Source organism: Engraulis encrasicolus, chromosome 12 (genome assembly GCF_034702125.1).
Source record: "Engraulis encrasicolus isolate BLACKSEA-1 chromosome 12, IST_EnEncr_1.0, whole genome shotgun sequence".
In the NCBI taxonomy this organism is placed as follows: domain Eukaryota; kingdom Metazoa; phylum Chordata; class Actinopteri; order Clupeiformes; family Engraulidae; genus Engraulis; species Engraulis encrasicolus.
The window spans coordinates 23,454,038-23,479,775 of NC_085868.1; the positions used below are offsets into that span (position 1 = coordinate 23,454,038).

General features: G+C 46.8%; 1 protein-coding gene across 2 annotated transcripts in view; it reads right to left on the minus strand.

The window, feature by feature from the left end:
* itsn1 (intersectin 1 (SH3 domain protein)) overlaps positions 1-25,738 on the minus strand; it is a 93,031-nt gene that overhangs the window by 36,791 nt on the left and 30,502 nt on the right. Inside the window, exons 4-19 of one of the 2 annotated variants that reach the window (XM_063211781.1) lie at positions 23,545-23,608; positions 20,766-20,929; positions 19,733-19,969; positions 18,817-18,895; positions 17,058-17,167; positions 16,893-16,956; positions 15,859-15,996; positions 14,902-14,973; positions 11,176-11,288; positions 8,758-8,998; positions 8,373-8,394; positions 7,307-7,456; positions 6,609-6,749; positions 5,086-5,173; positions 4,455-4,594; positions 454-540 (exon numbers count right to left, since the gene is read on the minus strand). In XM_063211781.1, coding sequence (XP_063067851.1) covers positions 454-540; positions 4,455-4,594; positions 5,086-5,173; positions 6,609-6,749; positions 7,307-7,456; positions 8,373-8,394; positions 8,758-8,998; positions 11,176-11,288; positions 14,902-14,973; positions 15,859-15,996; positions 16,893-16,956; positions 17,058-17,167; positions 18,817-18,895; positions 19,733-19,969; positions 20,766-20,929; positions 23,545-23,608 — 1,910 coding nt within the window. The remainder of the gene's footprint in view (positions 1-453; positions 541-4,454; positions 4,595-5,085; positions 5,174-6,608; positions 6,750-7,306; positions 7,457-8,372; positions 8,395-8,757; positions 8,999-11,175; positions 11,289-14,901; positions 14,974-15,858; positions 15,997-16,892; positions 16,957-17,057; positions 17,168-18,816; positions 18,896-19,732; positions 19,970-20,765; positions 20,930-23,544; positions 23,609-25,738) is intronic. The other variant, XM_063211782.1, reaches the window with a different exon arrangement.

Sequence of the window (25,738 nt, forward strand, 5' to 3'; positions counted from 1 at the left end):
GTATAAGGTGTGAAAGGGGCAGTGTGTGTGTGAGTGTGAGTGTGTGTGTGTGTGAGTGTGAGTGTGTGTGAGTGTGAGTGTGTGTGTGTTACTGTTTTCAGGCCGACTAGAAAGGTCCCGGCGCCCATTGCCGCACCTGTTGCGTTCAGAACTGAAGTGCCAACCTGGGGACCACCCATGTTCATACCAGCTTGCATGTACCACGTTGTGGTTAGCTGTACCACGTGACTCCATGTTACCTGGATGAACCTGCTGATATCTACATACGAATGTTGTTGTCACGGTTCGCAGACAAAATCCAAGTATCTTTCAGTTCCGGTTCGCTCAAATTTTCAGCATGAACATGTCAGTCGGTTCGATATCAGGTGCGGGTACGGGCACCAGAACGGTTCTCTGTCAGCCTGAATGTGCTGTGTGTGCATGTGTGTGTGTTAAGGGGGCAGAGGGGAGGACCTGGAGGTAGCGCCCTATTCGCCTGAGACAGGCAGACAGGGAGGAGAGGCAGTCCAGCAGAGCCGCATTCTCCAACGAGCCCTCACGCTGCAAGAGACACACACACACACACCACACACAGGCCACCAGTCAGACATGCTGCTGCTGAGTGTGTGTGTGTGTGTGTGTGTGTGTGTGTGTGTGTGTGTGTGTGTGTGTGTGTGTGTGTGTGTGTGTGTGTGTGTGTGTGTGTGTGTGTGTGTGTAGTACACAAAAAAGTGTCAATCATAATACTGTATCTTATTTGCCAAATGTACGTAAGTGCGTGTATGTATATATTTATGTATGTAACAATACCCAAGTGTCTATATACAGTATAAGTGTTGTGTGTGTGTGTGTGTAGAAAAATGCCTGACAAAATGTTAGGTGTGCTTGATGGTGTGTATTCACAACAAAATCATATAAACATCTCATCTCAGTTTTTTTTTTTCAAAATAGCATCAGCATTTCAAATTGTATACTTGCAGTAAAAGGTGTCAAATACTCTCTGCCTGTTATCTATCTTGTCTGCCCGTTTTTGTGAGTGTAAGTTCAATCAAACTCCTCTAGGCGTGAGTCGTGTTACGACAAGGGAAAAACTAGAGGGAGGGAAAAACACCATCAACTTAACGGGATGCACAGCACACAGACTTGACCACAAAATCAGGTTGGACAGTTGAATATGCTATGTTCATTGTGCAGTACTTTGAAACAACCACAGAGGGGCAGCAGAGAGTGAGTACAATGCTGATGCTGATGCAGAAAGGGAGGGAGTGTTGAGCGAGAGGGGGGTGGGTGTTTGAGGACGGTAAGGAAGCTGCTGAGCAGAAGCAGACAAACTAGACTGACAAAGCAAAAGTACTGCCATATCTTTGTTCTGACCGTGTCCTTAACAAAGATAACTCCACTAATCTCAATAAACTCTAACTAAGGATCAGCAGGTTCGGGTGGAACAAATAGGTGGCTTTTACTTTCTGAGCCCTTTTTTTTAAGAAAGTGCGCTCAACTCCCGACTGTTTATTACAAGGTCTTTGGGTGTGAGCAAACAGCAAAGTTCATGTTTAGTAAAAAAGCCGCACTCCCGGGTGTAATTCTTGCAGTTTTAATCTTACTGGGTTAGCATGACAGACAGACAGACGTTTCGGCCTAAGCCTTCTTCAGCGTCTTTCTACAAATATGTGGCTTTTACTTTCTGAGCGCCGACATGTCCATCTCTGGGTTTAGGCAGGCGCTTGGTGTGCAGTGATGAGCACAATGGATTCATTAGACGTTTATAATCCAGCGTCACATTTTGTAAAACATTTTGTTTTACCTGTTCAATTTCAACCAGGTGATATTTCAACCAGCCAGTCACCTGGCTGCGTTGCATAGGTAAAACCAAGTCATTTTGGAATATGTGGCACTAGATTGTAACTCGTGAATCCTTTTTGCCCATCACTGTTGGTGAGTGGGGCGGGGCAGGACAGGGCAAGGAAAGACATTGGGTGCGTTCCAATATGCGACCTTGCGTCCTCCACTTGTGCTTGTGGCCTCACCCCGCCTCCTGGCTCAGCCTCCGTGGAGAAAACAATGTAGTTTCCCAGCTGTCAGCCTAGCCAAAACCATTTTTGGGGGACTATTCTTCATTCACCATCCAGTTTGCAAATGAGAAAATTACTTTTGTGAGATATTGAAGTATAAAATGTAATGCTGTTGTCAGTGATGTCATCAAGAGATATTCCTGATACGAGGCCACAAGTACATGTGGAGGAGGCAAGGTCGCATATTGGAATGCACCCATAGGCATGGGCAAGGGGCAAGGCTGGCCAACAGCCGGGAGTCTGGTCTCTCTACCTGTGCAGCCCGTGGCTTGTCCAGGCCCAGCTGCAGCTGTAAGCTCTCTATCCTGGAGGTGCGCACCTGGTAAAACCCTCCCAGAGACTGGCCAAGTGAAGGAGGAGGAGGAGGAGGAGGAGGAGGGAGCAGGAGAGCGAGAAGGGGGGCCAGCCAACCGACACGGGTGTGGATTTGGTGGATTTTGAGGGATTGTGCCACAGTGATATGAGATGGTGTGTGTGTGTGTGTGTGTGTGTGTGTGTGTGTGTGTGTGTGTGTGTGTGTGTGTGTGTGTGTGTGTGTGTGTGTGTGTGTGTGTGTGTGTGTGTGCAGGGTGACAGTGTTTTGGGAGTAGTTGGGTGGAGCGGGTGCCACATTGGAGCCACATCATGAGAGGAGACATTTCATTTGCGACACACACGACCAGATGGAATGCGACGCGACCAGGTGAGAGGTGCGAGGTGGAGGGATGGGCAGAGGAACAGAAACAGGAACAGGAACAGGACAGGACAGGTGGAGTGAGGTGGAGTGGAGGGTAACAGAGTAAGAGTGAGTGAGAGAGGGAGGGAGTGAGATTAGGATGAGAGGAGAGGTGGAGAGATTACCACCACAGGTGCTGGGAATCTCTCTGTCTCAAATCATGAACACAGTACGACAGGCATGGGCATAAAAAACAAGGGAGACACACCATAGTCACATATAGCAATACGAATCACACGAACAACAACAATACACATGCACAGCGATATACATATCCACACACAAATAGTAGGGCTGTAACGATATTGGATCGAACCGAGAAATCGAGATACTCAGAGTCACGATACTGTATCATGATGTAAGGAGGTAGTATCGTGATATGCCCTTTCAAAGTTTTGTTATCCTTCAGTCCAGAAAACAGCCATATGATTCGATGTGATAGTGCTTCCAAGCTTCAAATGAGATACATTTCAGAAATCGTGGGGTCTATCGCATCGTAGGTCAAAAATCGTGATACGAACCGAATAGTAAGTTGAGTGTATCGTTACAGCCCTAACACAGAGACCAGAACACGTCAATCCCACACAAAGTACGCATATTGTTTACACACAGGGTTAGGAGGACTACAGGGTAAGGATCGGTACAGTATGGACCTCGACACCCACGGCTCCATAAACAGGAAAACTCCATACATTGCATGGACGCACGCACGCGCGCACGCGAGCACGCACGCACTCACTCACTCACTCACTCACTCACTCACTCACTCACTCACTCACTCACTCACTCACTCACTCACTCACTCACTCACTCACTCACTCACTCACTCACTCACTCACTCACTCACTCACTCACTCACTCACTCACCCTCTATCTCTCTCCATCACACACACACACTCTCACACACACAGGCACAAAAGGGGAATGGCAAACTACAGAGGTAGGTTAGAACCATTGGTGTCGTTATGAAGTGATTGAGCAGCCCAGGGATCTGATCTCTGCTTGTGTGGAAAAAGTGTTTAGGTAGGTGTGTGTGTGTGTGTGTGTGTGTGAAATGTAAAAAAACAAAAGTGGAGTGAATAAGCTGAAGTGTGTACTAAAAGGAGCGTATAGCCACCACAGCTTGTGTTCAGGGGTGCATTTCTGGAAAGCGTAGTTGCTAACTATGTTAGCTACTTTGCTGGTTGCAATGCAATTTCCCATTGGCAACTACCGATGTTGCTAACTGCTAACAAGTACGCTTTCCAGAAATGTACCCCATGTGTGCTTTCTCTACATGCTGTGCATTTACATGTGCAACTAACCATGTTACTCCAAAGTGCATATATCAGTAACAGACTCAGACTCAGACTCTCTTTAGCTTTTTTTACATGTCTCCTATTTCTTTCTCTTTACTCCTTTAAGAATCGGTACTTCTGAACTGTGTGTGCTGCTGCCCGTGTCCATATCACCTGTACCTAGAGCTGTGTGTTGAAGACTGTATTATAGGGTGTGGCGCTATACCTTACTGCGTGCGTGTGTGTGTGTGTGTGTGTGTGTGTGTATGTATGTGTATGAGATGCTGCATACCTAGGTGTGTGTGTGTGTGAGTGTGTGAGTGTGTGTGTGTGTGTGTGTGTGTGTGTGTGTGTGTGTGTGTGTGTGTGTGTGTGTGTGTGTGTGTGTGTGTGTGTGTGTGTGATATATACCTTGAGCTGTGTATTGAATGCGTCTATCTCCAGTAGTTTGGCGCGCGTCTCCGTCTCCACCTGCTCCAGCTGTTCCTTCAGCTGCTGTCGAGCCGCCTCCTTTACTGCCAGCGCCCTCTGCAGGCCCGACAGGGAATCTCCTGGAAGACGCACAACACAGCACAGGGGTTACTGGGCGAATATACCAGCCGCGACATGAGCGAGGCGAGCGACGGAAGTAATTGACTTTGTATTGAGTCGCGTGACAAAAGCGATTCTGGAGACTAGAGCCGATTCACGCAACGAGAGCGACAGTTTATAGTTGAACTCCTGGGAATGTTGTGCAAATAAGCTATGACGCGGTTCGGCGACAAGCCGCCACAGCCAATTACTGTATAGAGGTCAGGGACCACAGCCAATGAGAATGTTGGAATGCTTGCCTTCTGCTTTTATCGGACATACTCTAGTCGCTTCAATCGCTCGTATCACTCTTGCTGCACAGAAGCGATTCTCTGTCGCTTTAATCGCGTCGCGGCAGGTCTATTCGCCCGGTTAGAGGACAGACAGGCACGCACACGGGCATAGTACATGGAACTGATGTGTCAATCAAACGTGTCTTAATCTCTGTGCGTATCCATAGTGCAGCTCTTACTGTGTAGGCTGTTCTGCTGGACCTGCTTGAGTTGGTCATTGAGACACTGCTTATCTGGGATGAGACGAGCCAACCACTGCTGAGACTCCTGTGGGGAAGACAAATACATGCACGCACGGACGCACGGACGCACGCACACATACGCACACATACGCACACATACGCACACACACACACACAGTATTAGCCAGGTCTGACTGAGAACAAAACACCTGGGCCAAATACATACAGCACTATTGTTGCGATAAGGAGAGGTCAGGGAAAGGTCAGTGCACGTAGAGTATACAATACACAACCATATGACACACCTCACTCAGCCCAAGTGAAGAATGGCATTGGTTTTGGGTTGAGACCGCCCATATAAGCCAGGTGGAGGTGAACATTGGGGAGTTGATTGTCACGCTGGGAGTAGCAGGGTGAGAGTCTACCCATGGCCGACGTGACGCCCTTTTTTTGCACTTGGATGTATTTGTATTGCTGGTTGAAGAGCGCGGTGTGAAGAAGAGAAGTGGACCTGCTCTTTTATCTGAATGGACTACAGCAGGGGTGTCAAACTCAAATTGACCGAGGGCCAAAATCAAAATATGGAACGAAGTCGAGGGCCGAAATCAAGATTTATTTGTAATAAATGGACTAAAATCCTGCAGGCACGCACTTACTCATAGTTTAATTTCACACACACTGGCACATATTGCATTGCATAGGAGTGTGAGCTGTGTCATTGGCCTGGGCCCGCTCATAACTTACTTCTGAGAAACACCAAATTTCATGTTCAAGTCTTGGTACACTGTACATTAATGATGTATGAGGGCTAACTGTAATACACATTTGAAATGATCTCGCGGGCCAAATAAAGTGACTCTGCGGCCCAGATTTGGCCCCCGGGCCTGAGTTTGACACTAGAGAGAATGCACTGCTCGAGCTGGCCGGCACCCAGAGCCAACGTGGAGCCTTTTGCACATCCTAGCCCCACGCTTGTAAGCTAATGCTCATGTTCCTTTCCTGGGGCTCACCGTACAGGCAACGCCACCTCAGCATCTCACATGTCCTTTTCCACGTTATTGCATTTCTCGTCTAGGGCCTGGTTATGCAAAAATAGGGAGATAACAGATCGAGCCATAACACTATATAAAGTTGTTTAAAAAAAAGACTTGACTGAGCTAGCTTGTATATTTACACTGTACCTGCAGTTGTTGCTGTAGAGTGGGTGATCATGGTGTGTGTGTGTGTGTGTGTGTGTGTGTGTGTGTGTGCGTGCGTGTGCGTGTGCGTGTGTGTGTGCCTGTGCGCGCGCACGTGCGTGTGTGCCTGTGCACGCGTACCTGCAGCTGCTGCTGTAGTGTGGGTGATCATGTAGTGTGGGTGATCATGTAGTGTGGGTGATCATAGTGTGGGTGATCATAGTGTGGGTGATCATAGTGTGGGTGATCATGGTGTGTGTGTGTGTGTGTGTGTGTGTGTGTGTGTGTGTGTGTGTGTGTGTGTGTGTGTGTGTGTGTGTGTGTGTGTGTGTGTGTGTGTACCTGCAGCTGCTGCTGTAGTGTGGTGATCTCTGCGATGCGGAGCTCTCGTGTCTTGTTAGTGTTCTCGATCTCATGCCTCTGGACAGTCAGCCGAGAGCGCAGATCGTGAAGCTTCCCCTCCAACTGGTTCTTCTTATCACTCTGAAGACACACACGCACGCACACGAACACACGCACACGAACACACACACACACACACACACACACACACACACACGAACACACACACACACACACATACACACACGTCTCATTCAGGCAAAAATCATGAAGCAATTCTGCATCTTAACATATTTTAGAGAGTTGAAGTGGGATCTGTTCTCCTCAGTTTGTGTGTGTATTTGAGTTTTAAGTGTGTGTGTGTGTGTGTGTTTGAATGGCAAAGTATGGGTGACTGAATATGTGCGTGAGTATGTGTATCCATCAGAACCTACAGTTCAATCTCCAGTGTGTGTGCGCGTGTGCGTGCGTGCGTGCGTGCGTGTGCGTGTGCGTGTGAGCCCAACAGTGTGTGTGTGTGTGTGTGTGTGTGTGTGTGTGTGTGTGTGTGTATGTGGGTGGGTGTGCCCAACAATTCCTCCAGTTTGAAGTCCAAAAGAGGTGTGTGTGTGTGTGTGTGTGTGTGTGTGTGTGTGTGTGTGTGTGTGTGTGTGTGTGTGTGTGTGTGTGTGTGTGTGTGTGTGAGTGTGTGTACCCACCAGTGCCTCCAGTTCGAACTCGAGTGTCTTCTTGCGTGCCTTGAGCAGCACGATGTTCTCCTGTTCTCGGTTCCGCTGGTTCAGGAGCTCCTGCCGCCGGTTCCTCTCCCACTCCAGCTGACGCTGGCGTTCTAGCTCACGCTTGGCAGCCTGACGGAACGCACGCGCACATACACACGCGCACACACCACGCACACGCACGCACACACACGCGCACACACGCGCACACACACGCACAAAAACACACACACACACACACGGACACATAGGCAAACACAACATTACACATAAATATGAAGGGGATTTACACAAGGCGGTGAGTCTGACAAAAGACTGCTCAGGCTCAATTCAGGTAAACAGCCACATGCGCCACCCTCTCTCCTCCAACTCTCATCCTCGTTTTCTCACAGCTCTCTAGTTATTTATCTATTTATTTCTATTTTTATTTTTTATCTCTTCTTTTTAAACGTTGATAAGCCCCTTAGCTTTTTAAAATGTGTCTTTATGAAACTGTCCTTTTATGCTCTGTCCTAGCTAACCTATCCCCTTTTTTTCTCTACATGATGGTCAATTTTTAGATCTTACCGATTGTGACTCTCTTTTTTTGTCAAGCGTATTTTGTATTTGTCCTATGTCCTCAAGTATGTCTGTCTATGTGTTCTAAGTTTGAAAGATTCTTTCAAGTCCTCATACTTGTCCAGCACTTTGGACAGCTACCTCTGTTGTATGTTAAAGTGCTTTAAAAATAAAATGGACTTGACCCTCATCTCCCTCTTGGGCCGGGGACACGCTTGCTGTAGGATACGTGTGCCATGCACGAGCAAGTTGCCATGATGGGCATTATTTTCTGTCAATTTTGAGCACAGTCGAGAGGCAGCACTGAAGAACTCCTTTAAACTCTCCTCTTCTCTCTGTCTCTCCAGTTCCGTTTCTCTCCTCCCCCTCTCCTCTCTATCCCTCTTTCCTCACCTCTCTCCTCTTGATCTCCTTCCTCCTCTCCTCTTCTCTCTGCCTCTCCAGTTTTGTTTCTCTCCTCCCCCTCTCCTCTCTGTCCCTCTTTCCTCACCTCTCTCCTCTCGATCTCCTTCCTCCTCTCTTCTCTCTGCCTCTCCAGTTTCTTTTCTCTCCTTCCCCTCTCCTTTCCTCTTTCCTCACCTCTCTCCTCTCGATCGCCTTCCTCCTCTCCTCTTCTCTCTGTCTCGTTCCGTTTCTCTCCTTCCCCTCTCCTCTCCATCCCTCTTTCCTCACCTCTCGATCTCCTTCCTCCTCTCCTCTTCTCTCTGCCTCTCCAGTTTCGTTTCTCTCCTTCCCCTCTCCTCTCCATCCCTCTTTCCTCACCTCTCTCCTCTCAATCTCCTTCCTCCTCTCCTCTTCTCTGTCTCGTTCCGTTTCTCTCCTCCCCCTCTCCTCTCTATCCCATCTTCCTCAACTCTCTCCTCTCGATCTCCTTTCTCCTCTCCTCTTCTCTCTGACTCTCCAGTTCCCGCTGCCTCTCCAGTTGTTTCTCCAGCTCCTGTAGGCGTCGGCGTTCCTGCTCCTGGCGTTCGCGCTCCTTCCTCTCCTGCTCCTGGCGTTCCAGCGCGGCCACCCTCTCGGCCTCCTTCCTCTGCTGCTCCAGCAGGGCCTGCCGACGCTTCTCCAGCTCCAGGTTCCCGCGCTCAAAGTTCTCACGCTTTTTATCCTCGAACGTCACTGCAAGGAGACGTAAAAGGGTCGGTAGGGAAGACATGTGTGAGAGTGTGTGTGTGGGGGGTGGGGGGTGGGGGGGCTTTTGACTGTCTCTGTGTGTGTGTGTGTGTGTGTGTGTCGCTGTGTGTGTGTGTGTGTGTGTGTGTGTGTGTGTGTGTGTGTGTGTGTGTGTGTGTGTGTGTGTGTGTGTGTGTGTGTGTGTGTGTGTGTGTGTGTGTGTGTGTGTGTGTGTGTGTGTGTGTCCAGATGCCATGCTCGCACCTCTTGCATATCTCATCCTCAAACGTCACTGTAGATGAGGAATAAAAGGTTGGTGGGTGTAAGGTTGATTACGTTATATCACATATAAAGTGTGCTTGCGTGTGTGTATGTGCATGCATGCGTCTGGCTGGCATGGCCTCATGCAGTGGTTCCCAACCTTTTTTGAACAAACGCCCCCTTGACCTCATCATAAGCCTCCCAACGCCCCCTGGCATCTTCATAAGCCTGCCAATGCCCCCTTGGTATTGAAAAATAAAATAGACTAATGTCCCCCAATGGTGACTAAGCCCCGCCTCCACTCAGTTGTGTACTTCTCAGCACCCTGGGGGGCTGTACCGCCCCCGTTGAGAACGACTGCCCTAATGGTTTGCGAGATGGGCTTTAGATCTGGCCTGGTCCTGACCATCCCATAATACTACCATTCCATTTCGTATTCATGGTCTGGAGGTTGTTTGATCTGACGCGATTGCAGGAAGCGGGAAGTTTGCACTCAGTTCTGGTTTGAAATGATTGGACAGCTCTCACCCAATCGCACACAGTTACTCAACAACAACATAGCGCATGCGTTTACGTCGTCATCGTCATGAGCGCCCTCCCCCTTTCGCCCCCACCAACCTGTTTTGGGACGTTTTCTGGGGAGGGTTGGCCAGCCAGATCCTATCCCTCAACAGGAAACAGTAACCAGACGGAGCCAATCTTTTGGCAGAAGTACTTAGGATGGCACGCGAGGCTACTTTGCATCAGATTCCCACCCTTCCACTCTCTCCTGCAACCCATGGCTGAGGTAGCCTCGCACACCATCCTACATACTTCCGCCAATAATAGACTCGGCTCCGCACTACGTCTGAGACCCGTTTTTTGTGGAGCTATGTTGAGCGGCAGGATTTGGCCGTTGTTCTGACAAACAGTCCTACGTAGTAATTTTATCATATGGTAGGATGTTTTGTCAGACATGGCTGTTAAATGGTCCTACATCGCCAAAGATAGACGTCAGACATGTTTGTTCAACAACTTATCCTGATTTTTCCAAAAATGTCCTTCCCGCTTCCTGCAATCGCGTCAGATCAAACAACATCCAGACCATGAATACGAAATGAAATGGTAGTATTATGGGACGGTCGGGACCAGGCTATGGCTGAGGTGCCCTTGAGCAAGGAACACAACACCACACTGTTCCAGGGGCTGTAACCAATACCCTGCAAATAACTGAGTTGGTTTGGATAAAAGAGTCAGGTAATTGTAAAGTCATGTAATGTGTCTCCCAGTTACCATGCTGAAAGTTCTCAATCTTATCCTAAAATGTCACACACACACATTCACGTTCACAATAGTTAAGAGTGTGAGAAAAGGCACGTGTGTCACCATGTACTCAATGTAGGCGAGTGGCATGATGAGATGAGATTTACAAAAATAAATGAATAAAGAAGCACTAATCAGATTTCTTTTTGCTCTTTTAATCGACTGTTTATTCATTTATTTTTGAGATTTGCGTTCATTTATTGACGAAGTTAAGCACCCAGTGTAAAGCATTAGAGTACAAGGTGTTGAGAGCGCTTCCTGATCCTTCTGAGATGAAATTTACGCCTGGGAGAGTACTAGGGGCATGTGTGGACTTGAGATCTTAATTTGCAGACGCTATTAATCTTGTGTCAGATTATGCAAGAGAAACAGAACACTAGTGGGGGAAAGGTTTTAGATGATTCAGATAAGTTTTCTGTGTCCTGAGTAAGTGTATGTGTGCATATGTGTGTGCATATGTGTGCATATTTGTGTGCGTATGTGTGCGTGTGTGTGCCTGTGCGTGTGTGTGCGTACCTGGTTACTTCTTCTCTGCGTTCTGTGTGTATGTGCGTGTGTGTGCGCGTGTGTGTGTGTGTGTGTATGTGTGTATGTGTGCATGTGTGCGTGTGTGTGTGTACCTGGTAACTTCTTGTCTGCATTCTGTGGGTCCTCCTCCTCCACCTCCTCCTGTACGCGCTGTTCAGTGGAATGCATGCTGGTCAGGGACACCCCACTCCCTGACCGAACCCTCCTGCAATGCAATACACAAACAACACATGTAAGCACACAGTCTGAACTAGGGCTGCACGATTATGGAAAAAATGATAATCACAATTATTTGGTTCAAAATCGGAATCACGATTATAAATCACAATTATAGATTTTTTGTGCAGAATTTGATTTAAAATTATAACAAAATGTAATATAAGCAAGAATTCTAGCCAGAAACAACAGCCTGTCGATATGTTCTGGCTTCAAGGACGCTCGAAGGTTGGTCACTATTGCCAGCCACGATTAAATCCCGATCCAAATCACGATTTTGGCATCACGATTAAATGATTTCAATGATTTTCCATCATTTTCGATTAATTGTGCAGCCCTAGTCTGAACCCCACAACACACATAGGAACACATCATGGACAAACAGAAATACACGTACATAAACGCAACATATCCAATATGACACCCTAGTGGGACACCCGATCCAACCCTCCTACAACACAAGCAGCGTGTAGACATCTTGAACTAACTAGAAGCGCACACAAGCAGCATGTAGACATCTTGAACTAACTGGAAGCGCACACAGTGGCCCTCATTTATCAAAGCAGCGTACGACGAGAATCATACGTACGTCGTGCGTACGTTATTTTTCTACGACCAGTTGGCATTTATCAAATCTCATCGTAAGCACAGGAAAGATGAAATCCTACGACTGCTCTCAGACGGTGTACGCTGTTTGCGAGTTGGACTTGAGATGACTGATCACCAACTTGAGCAGCAGTTGTAGCGCAACAACTCATTATCATAAATATGTGGCCTACATAATTACAAAATGTTTTTACATTGTATATTTTGGCTATAAGCCAACGTCTACCTATTTGAATTGGTGCATCCTTCCTGGGAGCGCTGCGTTAATTTTGCATAGGAACAACTGCAAGAGACTTCTAATTTGTGATTTGACGTGATGTGTGAATATTTGTGCAATATACAGCCGCGTATTGGAATGTGCCTTCAGTCGTGGGATCAATGACCGACGTCCCTTCTTTTTAACAGCTGGGAGTTCATGCGCACATCAATCAATACATAGCCTACAGTAATAATCTCCCGGTTGAGTTTCGACGTTTGATCGCACATAACTACTATCCGAATATAGGCATACACCAGACACGTGTGTGTCTGATACCACTTTATAGTCGTCCATAGGTGGTAAAAGAGCTATCCCATCGAAGGACTGGAGCGCAGGAGAGAAGCAGGGCGCACATGAGCGCGAGAAGGACAGCGCACTGGACATGTAAAACTGCCCTTACCAAACAAATGGTTTGGGCACTGTTTGTTTGCCAGTTTTACGTAGGACCCTTTTCTTGACCTCGTTTACAAAAATTTATCATCACACATTTAAAAAAAAAAAAAATCATTAAAAAATATCTTCATTATGTCTACCGTAGTCAATCAAACATTTCATTGTAACCATCATTATTTGGAAATCAATCTCTACCCCTTCCATATTGAGAACCGAAACACTTTTGACTGCTGTTGATTATTTCCACGTGTTATTTTGTTGTCAACCACGCTTAAAGCCTAATTTCAAGCTGTCAATCAACCAGCAACGTGGATGTTTTAGCCGGTTTGCGTCTCTCCATGTCGCAAACTCAGGGGTGCGGTCTCCTTCCCGCCGTTTTAGAGAAGGTGTGATTATTCTAATTACGATGGTTTTCAGACGCTGGATTTATCAACAGCCGCTCGCTCTTACGATGAGATTGGAGAGGTACACATGTTTAGTAAATCTCACGTGGGCCTCGTCGTACGACGAGATCTGCGCTCATTTCTGCGATGGTTTCTACGCAAGTTTGATAAATGAGGGCCAATATATTCAGTCCATCCAACATGAGCCCCCGTTGAAGGCATGCTGGTCAAGGATACCTGGCTACTTGATCGAACCTTCCCACAAGACACAAATAGCATATTGTCAATGACGTTTTGTTGGGCTCAGATATCATGTGATACAACCACAGCTAATGTCCATAAATGAATGAAGTAATTGGTAATGTACTGCAATGAATATGCTTCAGCGATAATCCACAAAAACAAACAAAAAAAACCATTTAATCCATACAATAGTATTAGCTGTGGTTGCCTTGCCACCCTGGCCTGAGCTACTACAAAAACCTCATTGACCCATATTATAAACACACCATGCATCCTTCTGCAACACACACAGAAAAACACACCATGAACCAACACAGAGAGCAGAGCGAACCCTTCTACAAGTACAGCGAAATCATTCAGAAGAGCTATGGGCAGCCTAACCAGAACAAGCAGATGGCAGCACGAAGCATATGGAAATTCCAAGTGGGTGTCTGTCGTGACTCGTGCCTTTAAGCTTGTGGCAGGGAGTTTGGCCAAAAATTTGGCACTTGCAACAGTAAAGAATTATAATGCACATCTGCATCAGTGGTGTGCGAGTTCCTTCCTCCTGGACCCCCAGCATGACGTAGCCTAGTAAACAAGCACCAATTTTTTTTGGCTGTGAGTGGTCTGGCCTCGCATCGTTTTAGTGGTCTGCCAGGCTTGCCAAGAATCTGGCAAACCAATCACAAGGCAGAGATTTGTTTTGAATCAAAGCGGGCGGGGTTTTGAGGGAGTGACGACGAAGTTCGCAACATTGGGAAAGCACATCAAGGAGAAAGATAGCGCTGATTGGCCAGAGCGCCGGCCTATAGGCACAGGCACGGTTTGAAAGACAACGGGCTGTTCTCATCAACAATCTTCGGATGTACTTTTCATCGGGGCCAGACTAAATTACACATCCAATCTCACATTTAGGCTGGTTTATCAGGCTATAATGTTGCATCTGCATCAGTGGTGTGCGAGTTCCTTCTTGCAGGACTCCCAGCATGAAGCACATGGAAATGGGCGGGGTTAGAGGGTGTGTTAAGTAATAAGGTGAATAAACTCAATAGGTACTAAAGTAGCACACGAAATATGTAACTGACATCCTGCTTCCTCATATAACAAATCCTCCTACAACAAACACGCAACAAATATAAACACTGGGCAGCCATAGCGAGTGAGGTGGTGTTGAAATCAGGAGGTTGGAGGTTCGAATCCCATGTCATCCATGGCTAAAGAAACCTTGAGCAAGGCACCCAACTCCACATACAGTATTGTAGTTCTAGGGAAAGTAACCAACACCCTGTCAGTCACTAATTTACTTTAGATAAAAGCGTCGGCTAAGTGGTACGTAAAATATAATCAATGTGACGTGACGGGTCATGCAGTGGAATGCATGCATGCTAGTCCAGGCAAGGCCATCCTGTGACTTGATCAAACCCTCCTTCAAGCACAGCAGCACACAAACAGCATGTTACTAGTACAAACGCAAAAAAGCTATCCAACATGACAGTGGGATGCCACTTGGCTACATGATTGAACCCTCCTATAATCGGCACACAAAATATAAACAGCACACACACTGCACAGCACACACCAAACCATGTACTACTATACTAAATAAACACACCATCTATCCGACAGGACCCCAGGTGGGATGCAGAGATAGCAGGTTACCTGATGGAACCCTCCTACAGCTACAGCAGCACACCAACATACTCATGTATTACTACTACAGTGAAGTACAAACGCACACAATATAATCACAATGACTCCCAGTCGAAAGAGTGCTTGTCAGGGAAGCCCCACTGCCCGACCGATACCTCCTGCAAGACACACAGCACAGCACGCACAAACACATGTAAACATTTGATGACAATTTCCAAAAGTGTGTTTCTCAATCCAATAGGTTTGTGTCTGTGTGTGTGTTGGTGTGTGTGTGTAGGTGTGTAGGTGTGTGTGTGTGTGTTGGTGTGTGTGTGTGTTGGTGTCTGTGTGTGTGTGTGTGTTGGTGTCTGTGTGTGTGTGTGTTGGTGTCTGTGTGTGTGTGTGTTGGTGTCTGTGTGTGTGTGTGTTGGTGTCTGTGTGTGTGTGTGTGTGTGTGTGTGTGTGTGTGTGTGTGTGTGTGTGTGTGTGTGTGTGTGTGTGTGTGTGTGTGTGTGTGTGTGTGCGCGTGTGCGCGAGAGAGAGAGAGAGAGAGAGAGAGAGAGGGAGAGAGGCTGAATCTCAAATGGTGCACTTGTGCACTTTAGTGTTCATGTTTCAGTGCGTATGCCGTATTACTTACGCACTGAAACATAGTGCCCGAAGTGCACAAGTGTGCCATTTGAGATCCAGCCAGAGAGAGGGTGTGTGAGTGTGTGTGAGAGAGAGGGTGTGTGAGTGTGAGTGTGTGTGAGTGTGAGAGAGAGAGAGGGTGTGTGAGTGTGAGTGTGAGTGTGAGTGTGAGTGTGAGTGTGAGTGTGTGTGAGTGTGAGAGAGAGAGAGAGAGAGAGTGTGTGAGTGAGTGTGTGAGTGAGTGAGTGAGTGAGTGAGTGAGTGAGTGAGTGAGTGAGTGAGTGAGTGAGTGAGTGAGTGAGTGAGTGACTGAGTGACTGAGTGAGACAGAGACAGAGACAGAGACAGAGACAGACAGACAGACAGACAGACAGACAGACAGACAGACAGACAGACAGACAGACAGACAGACAGACAATGAGTGTGTGTCTGACCTGAATGTGGGTGGGATGAAGTCGGGGGGCAACAGTGGGGGGAGGGGTAGTCCGGACATGGCCATGTCAATGAGGTGCATCGCCAGGATGAACTCCTCCGCAGTCAGCTTCCCATCCTGATCGATGTCCGACAGGTTCCTACGGCAACAGCAAGGTCAACAGGTAACACATGCAGTTATACCTTTCCCGGGCACTGATAGGACAACTACATAATAAAGACACAATCTAATCTTTGCAAAAACGTGCAACTCATTGCTTCCAAAACCTAGGTATCCATTGAAAGTACAATATTGATCTGCTTAAGGATTTAATACTTCAGGATATCATGAAATAGAACAACAGTCCAGAGTGGACTGAAGCGAAACCAGAGTCACATTCCTCGTCCTTCGCAAAAACAAATTTGGGTTCTAATTGGGTGACACTGAAGTACCAGAGAATTTCACACATCTAAAACATAGCAGATGCGTTGGAAATTAGGTCAAAGATTAGAAAAGTATAGAACATTTATTATGAAGATATCGGTCATATCATAAGTTAAGTTCTAACCAAATGGCGTGCACGTATTTTCAATTATTTTTTTATAGATATTTTTGGGGCTTTTATGCCTTTATTTTTGGACATGACAGCGAGAGTGAGAGAGAAATCAAAACACGTGTCCCCGGTGCAATGGTACGGCGCCCTATCTTATTGAGCCGCCGTACCCCCCTGTGTGTGTTTCTTAACAGTAGTTTAACCCATTTTAGCCTCAGCCCTTTTTGGGAAAGGGTGCTCTCTGCCTATAAAATCCTAAATATCTCAGACTTCGAATCACACGCACACACATAAAATAAGTTGCATTTAAAAGCCAGGACCCTCATGTTGCATTAGACTGTGATAATTCAGCTCTAACATACCCACATTGTAAATTAAAAAAACCCTCAAATCTCAAGAGCCTGAATGTATATGTGTTGAGCCTGAGCGTATATGTCTTTCCAGGCTAAAATGGGTTAAAAAGTGTATTGTGTAATGAAGTGTATGAGAGACGTGGTGCTCACCATATGGTTGCCAGCTGGGCCTGGGGTAGGCTGGACTGCATGAGGATGGTTCTGGCCTGGGGACCTGAGAGAGTGTGACACAAGAACAGGAAGTGACATAGAGGAAATAGAGGAGTTGGCAGCACTGTGCGTGTGCGTGTGTGTGTGTGTGTGTGCGTGCGTCACCTGTGAGGTGGCCGCTCATCATCTTGTCGTGGCTGTTGAAGAGCTGGCGATATTTGAGGCGTGATGACGATGGCACGGCCCAGTCTACAGGAGGCGGGGCCACAGGGGCACTGGGGAGGGACAAGACAACAAAAGCCCTTTCACCATCAGATCTAGAAATATCACAAAAATACCTATTTTTAAACATCTCTATTTTATATTTTCCTTCTATTTATATTGTTTTAACTTGTTGGTCCTGTGTCTGTATGCATGTCATTTACTTCTGCACAAGCTGTGTGTATGTTACTGCTGCAACACATGAATTTCCCCACTGTGGGATAATAAAGGGCATACTAGAGATGCACCGGATCCTGATTTTTAGGATCCTGCCGGATACCGGATCCACTGCTTAAGATCCTGCCGGATCCGGAACCAGATACCGGATCCTACAAAAGGGTTGAAACATATAGCCTACTCGCACACGTGGGCCCTTTTTATTACGTTGGCTCAAACTATTTTTTAGACTCATTGGCTTACTGCCACACTGGCTTTCACACAAGGGCTTTCACTCCATGTAGCGATTAGGGTTGTGAAAAACCTAGGCTTGAGATGCACCAGATCCTGATTTTTAGGTAACTGCCGGATACCGGATCCAATGCTTAAGATCCTGCCGGATGCGGATCCTGTGAAAAACCCTATTATCCTACCGGATCCGGAACCGGATCTTGGATCCTGTGCATCTCTAGGGCATACACTTACTTACTTACTTAAAACAACAATGACGCAAGGTCTTGAGGTAATGATACACAGGGAACCTTTTTCTCTTTTATTTCTTGGAGTGAAACTGAAGACGTACTGGGCTAAACGAGTTGTTCGCTCCAAGAAAAGAACAGTATTAAGTGTGCTCCGTTTTCTGAACTTTAAGCATTGATCAAGTTTTCCTGCCTTACACCCTCAAAGCAGGGGCAATAGGCAGAGCATACATGAGTGCAATTATTGACGAAACAAAACATGGATCAGTTTAGGAGCATGTTTTTTCTGGCTTTGATGATCCCAAAATCGGGTTGTCTGAAATCACGTTTTCTGTCTAAAACGATAGATCTTTCAGGCCTAGACGTGACACATTTCAATGGCCTGGTTTGTGGGTGGGGGCTCAACAGGGACACTGGGGAGAGGAGAGATAGATGTATCAATTCCTTTATTGTCCACTAAGGGAAATTTGTTTTCACAAACCATCACACTTGACACAGCTCTGACATGTGGGCACAGCAGAGATCAAGACATCACCAACATTGACAAGTATCAAAAATACACATGCATAGAGGCAATTCCAAGTGTTGGATAAATTTGTGTATTACAAGGTCTGACGTTAAAAAGCAGAGATACTGCAGTGTTACAATGCAAGACAAATTCACAATACTCCTGTATAAGACTGTATACAGAATGCCAATAAACCACCACCTTGATTACGGAGCTCAAATTTAGAGCGCCGGCAGAGAGAGAGAGAGAGAGAGAGAGAGAGAGAGAGAGAGAGAGAGAGAGAGAGAGAGAGAGAGAGAGAGAGATTCCATTGGTCCATTGTTTCCGGGTTCTACAAATGCAGGGAGGGATCCCCCTTTAGGCAGACCGGAACCCTGTTCTATTCAATGCTAGGAGTATTAGGACACGCCCCTTTAGGCAGACCGGAACCTGGTCATGTTAGGTGCCCATAGCAACCTATTACATTGGCATATCTCTATATACTTAAAGAATCTCTGGCGCCGGGTTCTGAGATGATTACCTGGGAGTCTCGAAAGACTGGACCTTCTGCAGCTTGGCACTGGAACGGTTAAAAGAAGAGCTTTTGTTGAGTGCTGTGCCTGCGTTTAGGATCGGAGTATGGGAAAAGGAGAGCAAGCAAGAAAGAAAGAAAAGGGAAGCACACAACTGATGACCATCATCATTTTCCAACATTGCAGTAATTGTGGAATTTTGTGTTTAACTGTAGTGTGTGTGTGTGTGTGTAGTGTGTGTGTGTGTGTGTGTGTGTGTGTGTGTGTGTGTGTGTGTGTGTGTGTGTGTGTGTGTGTGTGTGTGTGTGTGTGTGTGTGTGTGTGTGTGTGTGTGTGCGTGCGTGCGTGCGTGCGTGCGTGCGTGCGTGCGTGCGTGCGTGCGTGCGTGCGTGCGTGTGTGTGTGTGTGTATGCAGGTCAATGAATGTTTTAGGAGTAGCACATGTCAGGGTGGTGCAACCACACTTAATGCCACTATGTTTGGATTAAATGTTTTGTTTTGTTTTTGTTTTGAATGAATTATATAAGAAGCAAATTCATTGCTGTACATTAAGTACTAATAACTCATTAATTTAAGGGCATTAGGTGTGGTTGTGCCACCTGATGTCTGAGCCCAAAAAACGGCATTGACCCATTAACAGTTATGCAACAGTGTATAGTCCACACACATATTTGAGTTGTGTGTACTTCTTTCTCAGCACGAATAATTGTGTGTAAATAAATGAGTGCTTCAGCATGTGTGTGCTTATTCATTGGTGTGAACATTATGTGTCTAATGGGATATGTGTCTGTGTGTGTGTGTGTGTGTGTGTGTGTGTGTGTGTGTGTGTGTGTGTGTGTGTCGGTGTGTGTGTGTGTGTGTGTGTGTGTCGGTGTGTGTGTGTGTCGGTGTGTGTGTGTGTGTATATTCATGCTTGTACAGCACCTTGGTGTGAGAACCCCGTAACAGGCTGGATCATGGCGGGCGCTCCGTTGGCCATGGGTGGTACGGGAGGGGGCACGGAGGACACCAGCGGCGGGGACATGCCCACCCCTGCCAGGGGCGCGATGGGGGGTACGATGGCCATGGGGTGGGTGGCGATGGGTGGCACGCCTGGAGGAACACCGGGGGGCAAGCTGGGGGGCAGGCTGGGCATTGGCGGGATCGGGATAGGTGGCATGCCTGGTAAAACAGACAGGCGCGTACACACACACACAAACACACACACAAACACACACACACACACACACACACACACACACACACACACACACACAGACACACACACACACACACACACACACGCACACGCACACGCACACACACACACACGAATCATCAGACGGACCATGTAAAAACACACCCAAATGGATGTGGATTAAGTCTGGAAAGAAGAAAATGGTGTAATGCTTTCCAGTCTACCACGCAATTTCAATCAATCAGCCTGTTTGGAAACAGCAGCAGCAACTCTTACACACGCACGCACGCGCGCGCGCACGCACACACGCGCGCCAGACGCACACCAAAAAAACATTAGTGCACAATGATGACTTCCCATTTCTTCTATTCAATGGGGGCAAATCACATTCAAGAAATTGGTTTAGTTGGGACAAAAGTAGGGGCTTGTTTTTGCCCTGTGATGCATAATGAACTTCTTTTTAAATTAACACTAGGTACATACAGTATTAAGCTGAATTAAACCACTACCCTGAAGCTGATTTCTGAGAGATGAAAAAGGTTGGAAATTTAGGTCAGAATTTCCATTACAGTCAGCCCATTCATGCTTGTTCAGGAAAGTAGTCAGTCACACAAGATTGAACAAAGCAAAAACTGTGCGTGTGCGCGTCTCCGTACCAACCCTGAGCAGGGTAGCTGTGAGAGTGTGCGTGTGTGTGTGTGTGTGTGTGTGTGTGTGTGTGTGTGTGTGTGTGTGTGTGTGTGTGTGTGTGTGTGTGTGCGTGCGTGTGTCTCTCCGTACCAAAGGGGGGCGGGGGTGCCATGAGTGGTGCGGGTGCCGTCTTCATGGAGTTGGGCAGGGAGGGGGGCAGCTGGTGGCCCTGCAGCTTCAGCTTAATGAGCTTCATGGCGATGGAGAACTCCAGCATGTCCATCTTGCCATCACTGTTGAGGTCCGCCAGGGCCCTGAGAGAGGGAGAGAGAGGGAGAGAGAGAGAGCGAGAGCGAGAGAGAGAGAGAGAGAGGAAGAGACAGACACAGAGAGAGAGAGAGAGAGAGAGAGAGACGGAGGGAGACAGAGAGAGAACAGCGAATGCAGATTCGCAGAGACAGAAAAAAAAGGAATGAAACGCAAACAAGCACACAAACACATACACACACACACGCACACAAGCTTAACACATTGAGTACCGACGACGTAATAATGCGTTTTTCACGCCCATGCGTTGTATACCAAAACGCAAAAATACGTTTTTGCATTTAAATATCATATTTTGAATCTACACCCTTCAATGGACAATATATGTGATTTTGGTAGCTCTGTGATGGACATAAATGACAACATTTGCAGTCCAAAGTTGTTTGATTGTTATGATGTTTGAGTGTTATGATTTGGATATTTTAATTTAACTTACCAAGATGTCTGGAAGCCAACCCATGTCGCCTATCGCGCTGCCTGCATTGATTTCCCTAGTACGGTCACTGTAGCATCTGTTGTCTCTGACTTCACGCAATAGGTAAACACCATTGTATAGTGCCTGGAGTGTCTTGAACTTTCTGGACTTGCTAGACCTTTACCAGATCCTTGGATCCAAATGGCACCCGATATGTAATTGCAGTAATGCGCTCCGATTTGGACGTTTGATCGCCAAAAAGATAAGTTTCTGTGTCTTCCTGTATGTGAGAAGCCAGAAGCTAGCATGGCTACATATCATGATTCCCTGATTGTCGCTCCCAACGCAGGACGCTCCCCTGTCGGCTCGCTCCCACTAGCCAGACTATCGATCCGGGTGGGACTACACGTCCGGGAGTGATAGAAACACCTGGGACTACACGTCCGGGAGCGATCTCAGCTGGGAGTGTCCATCTGCCACCGCATATGATTCGGGTCGGATGGGCTAGGCTACATCTAAGCATCATATCATTTGGATTTGTTGTCAATGTTGGGCTATTATTTCGGGAGTCATCGGGAGCTATTTTAGCAAATGTCTCACCCTCTGCATGTGTGCAAAGAGTTTGTGATCAGTCCACGTGAAAAACGGGGATTTCAAAGGGCATCGATTGCTGGTGTCGTAGTGTGACAGAGCAGGAGGTGTGCTGCCGTATTCGTGAATCGTGCTATGTTGTTGTTTCCCTAGTAGCCTACGATCGGTAGCGTGTATTGTGTCTGACTTCACGCAATAGGTAAACACAGAGACCATTGTATATCGTGCCAGGAGTATCTTGAACTTTCTGGGCTTGCTACCTAGACCTTTACCAGCTCCTTGGATCAAAATGGCACCCGAATTGTAATTGGAGTAATGCGCTCCGATTTAGAAGTTTGATCGCCAACCAGATAAGTTTATTTGATTATTCACCCCTATGTTGAACTGTCTTCCTGTATGTGAAAAGCCAGAAGCTAGCATAGATGGCTACATATGGATCGGATGGGCTACATCTAAGCATCATATCATTGGGATTTGTTGTCAATGTTGGGCTATTATTTCGGGAGTCATCGGGAACTATTTTAGCAAATGTCCGACCTTCTGCATGTGTGCAAAGAGCTTGTGTTCAGTCTGTGTGAAAAACGTGGATTTCGAAGGGCATTGATTGCCAGTGTCGTAATGGTTTAGAGCAGGAGGTGTGTCTTGACGTGCAGGAAGATGTGTGTCAGAGCTAACCTTGCACCAAATTGTGATTAAAACCAACTCATCCCCTTTCAAACTCGTCACATTCTGAAGAAGCGCACCCTTCACAAGAACCTCAATATCTCCGATTATAGCTGAATTCCATGGATACCCACTTCGGTTTAGCGTGGGTTTACTCGGCAATAAAAGCTCGTAGAGACACACAGTTTTCACCTACTAAGAGGGCAGCGTCTCCACTTTCAAACGAGTCATAACATATTTCAGTGGCCCTATCACATAATAAGCTGTGAGTCTACAAAAAAACGTAAAAAAGGGCTTAGAACGCTGGTATTCTACGACATAATTCCGTGAGCACCGCCGGTATTCAATGTGTTAACATGAGGTCAGTGGGTCATGTATATAGTCCGGTGTTACTCTGGCTGTGGGTGGCTTACTACACATCTAATAGGCCTGGCTAATCTGCAGCTCAGGTGGGCAGCCAGTCTATATACATTACATTACACTGATGCTTTCATTTATTCAAAGCGACTTACAGTTATTATTTTTCAGGGTATTGATTACAGTCCCTGGAACAATGTGGGGCTAGGTGCCTTGCTCAAGGGCATTTCAGCCATGGATGGAGATGTAGGGAGGTCAGGGGGGATTCGAACCGGCAACCCCTTGATTGAAAGACCAACTCTCTAACCACTAGGCCACGGCTGCCCACTATTGAGCACCATTTAGCACTGCACCTCCACAGCCAGGATATGCAAGAGGCAGTACTGCCCTCTTAGAGAGAGAGAGAGAGAGAGAGAGAGAGAGAGGGTGAGAATGTGTGTGTGTGTGTGTGTGTGTGTGTGTGTGTGTGTGTGTGTGTGTGTGTGTGTGTGTGTGTGTGTGTGTGTGTGTGTGTGTGTGTGTGTGTGTGTGTGTGTGTGTGTGTGTGTGTGTGTGTGTGTGGTTTTTTTTTCTTACCATATCTGTGCCAGGATGGGAGGGGGCAGTCCAGACTGAAGGAAGAAGTTCCTGGCCTGGTCACCTGGAAACACAAACACCACCACGGATGATTCAGACGAGAGATTACAGTATAAACTAGAAGCACTCAGAGAGCGCAGACCTCCGCCAAGGAAGCTGCTTGATAGAACATTTGACTATGTTACACCCAAGTCGTTCTGCCTTCTTTTTGTGGAGTCCTCGCAATACAAGTTCTGGTCACTAGGTGCGTCTAGATATATAGACCAGCAATGGTGAAGAATCTTTTCAAAAGTCCTTGTTCCGGTTTGTGATGCGGATCACCACCAGAATTTAATCACTTGTTCCCTGGGTCCTTACTAACAACTTCAGAAAGTTTCGTCCAAATCAGTTGATTAGTTTGAGTCATCCTGCTGAAAGAATCTTTCAAAAAGTCCTGGTTCCGGTTCGTGATCTGGATCACCACTAGAATTTAATCACTTGTTCCTTGGGTCATTATCAACAACTCCACAAAGTTTAATCAAAATCTGTTGATTAGTTTTTGAGTTATGCTGCTGACAAACTGACAGACCGACAAACAAACAAAGCAACAAACAGACAGACAAACCAACGCTAGCGAAAACATTACCTCCTTGGCGGAGGTAACAAACGGCACCAGGTATGGGGGCCTCACATATGATTGGTTACAGTCTAATTTAACACCAGCCAACCGGCCAAATGCTGGTGAAATTTCAATTTGGCTGGTAGAAACGACTGACTGGACTTACTAGCCACTTTAACCCATTAGTGAGTGTGCGTTTGGCTGGTAAGGTAACCATCTACCAGCTATTTTGGCTGGTGACATAAAAAGTTAATTTAGAGCCCTGGTTACAATTAAAAGATCAGCAAATTTAAAATTTGGTCTAAAATCTGAAATGTTGAATCTGAAAATCTGAAATTTTGGTCAGGCCTGTCTGAGGATCAGATGTTTGCAGCGTCATTCTACTCCAGGCCATATATAAGCCTAAACAGAAAGATTGAACGCGTGCATGTGTTTTCTGTAGCATTCTCACACAGACTCTCAGCGGAGAGGAAGACACGAGGCAGAGACAGAGCTGGGCCATAGAAGAGAGGTCAGGTCAGAAATAGCTCTTACCACTACAGCGCACTGGGGCTGCACCATTATGGGAAAAAAATCATAATTACGATTATTTGGGTCAAAATCATAATCACGATTATTATTTTTTGCCAAATTTAAAAAAAGATTATAACAAAATGAAATATAACCAAGAATGAATTATATACGGGATGAGCAATATAAAATAAATTGTGATAATTATGAAAAATGATGCAAAGACAACAACCTCCTACTGAATGTCAACAAGACCAAGGAGATTGTTGTCAACTTCCAAAGGGTCCAAAAACAACTGCCACCACTGACCATCGACGGCGATGCTGTGGAGAGAGTGAGCAGCACCAAGTTCCTTGGAGTGCACATCAGCGACGACCTCTCTTGGACCACCAACACTACATCACTGGCGAAGAAGGCCCATCAGCGTCTCTACTTCCTGCGCAAACTAAAGAAGGCAAGTGCTACACCCTGCATCATGACAACATTCTACAGAGGAACCATAGAGAGCGTCGTGTCCAACTGCATCACAGTGTGGGGAGGAAGCTGCACGGAGAAAAACAGGAAGACACTCCAGCGTGTTGTGAACACAGCGAAGAAGATCATTGGAGTACCACTCCCCTCCCTGCAGGACATTTACACCACACGCCTCACCCGGAAAGCACTGATGATCATCAAAGACACAAGCCACCCTGCACACAAACTGTTCAGCCTCCTGCCCTCTGGAAAGAGGTACAGGCGCCTCCGTTCCCGTACCACCAGGCTGGCGAGCAGCACAATGCACCAAGCGATCAAGATGCTGAACACTCAACCCACTCTCCCTCCACTGTCAGCCTCTAGCCAGCAAGGCCACTGACAACCCCCCCCCCATCCCCCACCACCATATCTGCGACTGAACATTCCACCTGCACTACTATACTTGTGACTGAACTTTCGACCTGCACTAACTCAAAACATGCACACACACACACACACACACACACACACACACACACACACACACACACACACACACACACACACACACACACACACACACACACACACACACAAGCACACTGCACTTTCTGCACTAAACCCAAACATACA